Genomic DNA, 7,775 nt, shown 5'->3' with positions numbered 1-7,775 from the left:
GATGTGGGAGACATATTTGGGTTGCTTGAAGGAATGAACATGTCATAATAAGTACCAAGTGGGTTTTTGGGCCTATTATTTTTCTTGGGGAATAACCCTTTTGCCCCCTCTTTATACAGCTTAGTAGTTTTTTTTTTTATACCCGATCTTTAAATTACTTTTGGGTTAACCCTAAAAAAAAAAAAAAATTTGTAAAATAAAAAAAAAAAGAAAAAAGAGTGTGTTGCTACATTTGGAGGCTCATCTAACTAGTAGATATGGAAGGTTATTCAGAGCTCTAAAAGACGATGGAAAGGCCATCTTTGATCCGTTTGAGCCTTTCTAGCCATCCCTTTTATTAAATATCCATAGTTAACCCTTTTGAGCCTTTAAAAAAAAAAAAAAAAAAAAAAAAAAAAAAAAACATTTTCTTTGTCAACTTATCATCTTGACCCACTCCGATTTGGAGTATTACCCGATGTCTTATAAGTTCCATCACCTATTTATGTTTGAGAAAATGTAAATAATTATGTTGTTCAGTGAAGTTATGCCAAAAAAAAAAAAAAAAAACAAAAAACAAAAACAAAAGTTGTTGTTTCAAAAGAATAAAAATAGGTGAAATCCACCTTGCAACTTCCAAAAAAAAAAAAAAAAATTTTCTCTGCATTTTTCTCAAACATACACTTTGTTTTCCTTATTTTCCTTCTTTGTTAGCCATGTCCCTAGCCTACGTTTCATCCTAATAAAAGTCCTTCTTGATTTTAGGGAACTATAGTTTGAAGTAGAAGCTAGTTATATGGGCTAAAAAGATGTAGTGATGCATAAAAAAAAAAAAAAAGATAAATAAAGTGGGTTGACTAACATTTTATTTGACTTGAGATCGTATTATTTCTAAGCTAAGGGCATATTTATTTCATCTTGGTGAGAGCATGTGATATCACTTCTTTATTATTTTCTCTCTCAATTACCATTCATTGGAGTGACTATTTTTATTGGGATTAATTTATTTGTGAGAGTGTCACTACTTCCAGTGAGATTTTGGGGTTTGACATGTCATTCTTGAGAGTAGCTAAAACAAAGTCTACTGGGCTAATTCATGTGGATGGTTGATGTGGGTGTGATGTTGCTTTAGACTGGAGATAATGCTTATACTTTTATTTGAGTGTTATCATCAATCTGATGGAATAAATACGAGTGTTTCTATTAAAACAAAAAAAAAAAATTATTTTGAATTTGAATTTTGTTTTCGCTTTATTTGCTAGGGACTAGCAATAAGCTGGTTGGGGGGTGTGTTGAGTATTAGAAAATGCATATTTATAAAGGAGAAAACCGTCATTTTACATTTTAAGTCTTACTAACAACCCTTACTTTTATATATTTAACCTTCTTGTGATTTAATTACATGTGTTTTATTTTAATTAAGTATTTTATGTATTTTAGGGGCATTATAGTCATTTCACAATAAAGGAGAGATCAGACGGCAAAACGGACATCACTTTTGAACTCAGGACGGTCGAAAACCTTAGGAGGAGCATAAAAGGAAAAATGGCACTATTCACGTGTACGGTACTGTATACGTTACTGTTCACGACACTGTTCACATAGACGGATGATGACGTGGCATTGACCGATGATGTGGCATTGACTGATGAGGTGTCACGATCCTGTTGGACTAAAATTCTTATGTACTGTTGATGGTGACGTGGCAGCATATCAGTGGACGAAAAATCTCGCGTACGGTGCATGCATCACACAGGATTATTTTCAACCAAACCGCGTTACTGTTCATCCGGGTCAAACCGCGTTACTGTTCAAAGTCGGGTCAAACCGTGTTACTGTTCATCCGCGTGGTCAAACGTGGACTGTTGACTGATGACGTGGCGCAATCCTGAGCGTCCAAACTGTTTTTAATCCGATGGCCATGATTTACTCCATGTATCTATAAAAAGGGGGCCTCCCCCCCCTAATTTGATATCTCTGAATCCATTTTTGGACTCTGTTTTCTGTAATTCCCTCTCCATCTTGTATTTTCTTCGTATTTTAATAAATTCCCATTTTGCCCCTAGTTCAATTATGAGTGGCTAATTTTCTTTCAAGCTTGGGTTGAAGGTGAAGTCTCAACATGTGTCATGGGCTTTATTTGGTAAATTTATTTTCTCTTCCCCTCTAGTTTTTGTGGATGTTTTGACTTCTCGTCGACAAATAATACTAATCTTGTCTAGTACCGCCTTGGTTTCACCGGCCCTCTGGTACAAGGTTATTATTATTTGGCACGATAAGCCCTTAGCACCATATTGATTAGAGCGTGGTTCATGAGGTGTGGATTCCCCCCTCATGATTTAATTGGCATTAATACGGATTATTTAGCCCATGATGCATGTTGATACGGATCCAGATACCCAAGTACGTCATTTCAATAGAATTATCTTCAATTTATTCTCGCCATTGCAATTCCAATTTTAGAATTTATTCTCGCCATTTTAATTTAAGTTTTAGCATATACCAAATCATTTCCACCATAAATCCAACAACCCATTTACAAAATTAATTCTACACAATTAAAATCCACCTCCTCGTGGGATCGACACTCGTCACCATAGATCTATACTACAATAGATTCGTGCGCTTGCGAGTACATTAAAATTTGCACAACACACAGCGCAATGGGCCGCATATCAGCTAAGGTCTCAGGCTGCTGCTTTTTCGGAATCAAAATAATAGATGTATCATTAAGTCCCACCGGAAAGGAACACCTATTAATAAAGTTCAAGCAAGCTTGCACCACATCCTCACCAACAATATTCCAAAATTTTTTATAAAAGGCAGGATTCATACCATCAGGCCCTGGAGATTTTTCCGGATGCATATCAAACAAGGCATCTTTAACTTCAACAGCTGAGAATGGAGCTAAGAGCATCATGTTCTGATCCTCGGTGATGTTCTTCTCTACACATCTTAAAACCTCCTCACTACTGCAACCTTCAGTCTGAAATAATGTGCTGAAATAATCCACAATCATCCCATCAATCTCCTCCTGATTAGAGCTCCAAATTCCTTGTCTATTTCGCAATCTTTCAATAGAGTTCCTACGCTTCCTTGCTGAAGCCGTAGCATGAAAAAACCGTGAATTCCTATCTCCCTCTTTAAGCCAAAGGGATTTTGCTCTCTGCTTCCAGAAGACTTCATGACTATGGAGGAGAGCATTATACCGATTCCTGGCCTCCACAAACTCCTCCACACTCCCTTGGTCACGCCGCCCCCTTAACCGAGCCATAAGACATTTACAATCAGAGATACGCTTACGAAAATCACGAGCTAAATGACCCCCCCACTGGAACAAGTCAGCACCACACCGCGCAATCTTTTGCTGGATGGAACAACCCGAAGAAGAGTTCCAGCTATTTGTAATAACCTCAACACAATCCCGTTCTCGCAGCCACAAATTCTCAAAACGGAATCGCTTATGCCTACTGGTAGTATTAATAGGATTCGGATCCATGAAAATAGGTAAGTGGTCAGAACAAGAGGCCTCCAAGCTCATAACTTTAACCCGAGCAAAACGATGAAGCCATTCAGCTGAGGCTAGGACTCTATCCAGCCTCTCTTCCACCCAATCCACTGATCCTCGGGATCTCTCCCAAGTAAATTGATATCCTTCCATCTCAACATCCAACAATCCACTATCAGAAATAGCCTTCTTAAATCCCTGCAATTTCCACTGAGGATGCTCAAGTCTACATTTTTTCTCACTTGCTGCCAATAAATCGTTAAAATCCCCAAGACAAACCCATGGGGTAGTTGAGGAAGAAGAAAGAAATCGAAGTAAATCCCAAGATTGACGACGACGACTCGATTCAGGGAAACCGTAGAAACCAGTTAGCCTCCAATCCCCCAACCCAGCTACCTCCACATGAACATCAATGAAATTCCTCGCATAACTCAATAAAGAGACATTTGTATTGGCATCCCAAAGAAGAGCAAGCCCCCCACTACGGCCCACGCGATCAACCACAAAAAGCCCATTAAACCCCATCTTCCTCTTGACACTCTCTAATTTATCCTTACCACACAACGTTTCCATGAGAAAAATAATAGTAGGTTTTTTACATCTGACCAACTCAATCAAGACTTGAACTGTCTGTGGGTGGCCTAGCCCACGGCAGTTCCAACTTAACACACTCATTGTTCTCGGTGGGCCTTGATCACAAGTCCCACCGATTGCCCATTTTTTCCTTCCACAGAAATATCCATCTCCGGAGAAGCTACCGTATCCTCAAAGCCCACAGAACTTCGAAGCCCACCTTGAGATCTTCTTCTCTTTGACTCATTAACAATTAGTCTAGCTTCCCGTTCCTCGTCAAGAATCTTTTCCTCGCTCAAATCATTAATGATTCCCATTGTTGACTTTTCATTGATATGCAAATGTCTCCCGATTGTTATCAAGCTGTTGCTTTCCTTATTGATCCCCTCAATCCCCGCATTGATACTATAATCCCTTATGTTACGCATATTAGCTCCAGAATTTGCGTTAATAACCAAATCAACCGCCATTGCACCAGCAAACTTCTCGCTGTTTCCTTTTCCATTATTATTCTCTTCCGGCATCGTTGATCTCAGCCACTTTTCCCCGGAATTCATCAGGCTCCTCCTGCTCGGCGCTTTCAGCCAGTGACCATAAACCTTCACAATCTCACTCGACGGACAATCATACAACTTCGGACATTGTTTCTCTGTGTGCCCCAGTAAACCACAGATGAAACAGAAAATATTCAATCGTTCATATTTAAAGTCTATCCAGATCCATTCACCACCCTCCTTTTTAAGCTTCATCATACGCTTAAGGGGCTTCCTCACATCAATGGATGCCCGAATGCGCATATAGGTTCTCCAAACTCCCATGAAATTATGCTCATCGGAGTCCAAGAAAATGCCAACATAATCTCCGATATTCTTCAGAATTTTTTCAGACATGAAACCAATGGGTAGGTTGTATATTTGAATCCAGAAATCTGCAAGAAACAGGGGAACATTCTGCGGCTGTTCGTTCTCATCTAGCCTTTTAACCAGTAGAATGTGCTGGTCAAAAGTCCACGGTCCTGTCTCCAGTACTCGATTTATATCAATTTCATGAAAAAATTGAAATAAAAACAGCGTAGGCGATAAATCCTTGATACAGACACCCTTTCTTGGCCGCCAAAGAGAAGCCATTGTGTTTTTCATAGCAGCAAAATTAATCACCTTATCTGTCAAAAATCTGCCCACCAAACAACACCGGTAATCGATGTTGACCTTGTTCCCATCATCAATGTCCTCTCCTGCAATAATCAGCCCATCATCCTCCTCGTCGTCAATGGACATGCTGGCATATCCGTTATTAATATTAAAATCCGATTGTCTCTCATTGTTGGCCATCACAAAGTAGGAATATCAAGTAAAAAATACTTTCTACTAAACTTGCCCTAAAGACAAGACAAACGAAACTTGCCCCAGAGACAAGACATCCTTCTTCTTTTATCTAGCATCTAAGATATATCACTGTCTTTTCTGGACAAAACTTCCCTTGATCGCGGGCTTTATAATTATGATTAAAATAAGAAAAAGTTAAGAATGATGAAAAAATGAAGAAGAATGAAGGAGGCCAAGGGGAAATAATTTCGTGGGTGTTGGAAGGAAATAATATATTAATAAATTAATCATATCAATAAATATTGTTACTAGAGTGTTATATTCTCTTAATACCATATTAGTTGAAATAAGATTTTCAAACGATTCTTGTTAAGTCATGAAAAGTTGAAGAATTTATTTTGCAAATTGAACACTATATGCATATATTTTTTAGAGGACACACATACTTAAAAAAAAAAAAAGAATAACGCTCGTTGCCAAAAAAAAAATGTTGTTAACTAATTATAATTTTTTAAATGATAAATGAGCATTAATATGTACAAAGTCAAAAACTTAAGTGTAGATGATCAGATCTCCTACCAAATCTTCTAAAGTAATGAACATAGATATCAAATAAAAAAAAAGTTATTTCAACACTAGTTCTTAAGTTTTGTAAATTATATAAATAAGTAGTGTAATGAAAATGTTATTAATATTTTAGTAATCTAACAATAGTTCAAAAATAGTGTAGGGCATATACATTCTTATTACATGTAACTATAAATCTCAAGGGTACAATGATGATGATAACAACAATAATTGTAGTAATAGTAAAAATAAATAATAGTAGTAGTAATAATACAAATAAAAATATTAGGCTTGCCTTGACTAAAAGAAAAAATACAAATAATAATAATAATAATAATAATGATGATGATGATAAAAATAAAAGATAATTGTGTTTGAAAAGTAGTTTTTTTTTTTGTGCTTATTTCGTACTAAAGTTTAAATTTTGTTGTTAGCTTAACTTCTTCTTTTTTTTTTTTTTGAATCATCTTGGGAAACAATTTTTTTTTTTTGAATTTTTGAATTATAGAACATCCATCTCAGTAAAAGACAATATCAACAGTTCTCTTTATCCCTTAGGGATTATTTTATCTTTTTTTCTCTAATGCTGCATAATTGAGCAATTCTTTTTAACATTTTTTAATTTATAAATTGAGTTTTTATTCTACAGGTATTCTACGATTTCTCCATCTTGAAAGAGCAAGCAAGCATTAGAAAAATTGAAATGAAATATTTATTTTTGTTTTATTTTTTACTTTTTAGCATATCTAAAGGTTCAATTGTGCTCTAGGGATTCTAGTGAAATTAATAATGTGAAATTCTATTATTAAGTATAGATCAAAATCATATCAGTAAATATTGTTACTTGTATCATAATGTTGTGTTGTAACACCATATTAGTTGGAATATCCATTCAAATATATTAAGCTCAAAAAAAATAAAAAATTAGCTACTAAGATAATTTTTTGTTAAGCCATGAAAAATGATTAACTTATTTTGTTTGTACAAATTAAGGATGATCAAATTCTTGATCATATCTCCTGAAATAATGAATACTGATCTTAATATGGCCTATTCTGTAGATTATTTCTCTCTTTTCTGACTTTTCACCATTTGCAAGTATCATGTATATTAATATCATGTATATTAATTAACTAATATCCTTAATATTTATCCAATCCAATTATGTACACCAAACTACTTATGGTGTGTCTACCTCCTGAATAAAGGAATCGCAAATTTCATTGAAAAAAAAAAAGGTACCAAAAACAATAGATAATTAACCTTTTTTTTTTCCAAAATGGAAGGATATGTTTTATAAGGATATTATCATTTTACTCCTTAATAGTTTTTGACCTATCATTTTATCACCAAAATTTTCTGACAATTCTTTCTTCTCACTTGATGTTTCAATTTTTATTATTTTACCACTAAATTATTAATTTTATTATTTGTTGATGCCACAGGGGTATTTTAATAATTTCAATAGATTCAGTATTTTAAGAATTTCACAAGATATAATATTTATAATTCTATCAATTAATTATTGAAGATAGATAAAATAATCAATTGATAAAAGCATTGTTTCTTTGTATTTTATTAATTTTGTATTTTATTTTAATTTAGAGGGTTAAATTACACTTATATAGTTTATTAGGGATAAAATGAACTTTTACTATAATTTATGTAAAAAAAATCTTTAACGAAAATTTTAACTTTAACAATTTAGTGGTAAAATGATAAAAACTGAAATATTAAATAAGAAAAAGTAACTATTAAAAAATTTTGATGGTAAAATGATATGTTAAAAAATATTAAATAATAAAATGATAATGTCCCATTTT

General features: G+C 34.4%; 1 protein-coding gene across 1 annotated transcript in view; it reads right to left on the bottom strand.

Annotated features, from left to right (window-relative positions):
• Positions 1-4,012, bottom strand: part of LOC112096874 — a 15,494-nt gene extending 11,482 nt beyond the window's left edge. The window contains exon 1 of the mRNA XM_024181072.1: positions 2,815-4,012. Coding sequence (XP_024036840.1) covers positions 2,815-4,012 — 1,198 coding nt within the window. The remainder of the gene's footprint in view (positions 1-2,814) is intronic.
• Positions 4,013-7,775: the final 3,763 nt, after the last annotated feature.

The sequence above is a fragment of the Citrus clementina genome, unplaced genomic scaffold (assembly GCF_000493195.1).
Source record: "Citrus clementina cultivar Clemenules unplaced genomic scaffold, Citrus_clementina_v1.0 scaffold_7, whole genome shotgun sequence".
Taxonomy (NCBI): Eukaryota; Viridiplantae; Streptophyta; class Magnoliopsida; order Sapindales; family Rutaceae; genus Citrus; species Citrus x clementina.
Note: the sequence above shows the minus strand (reverse complement) of the source record. Positions and strands in the feature narration are given on the sequence as shown.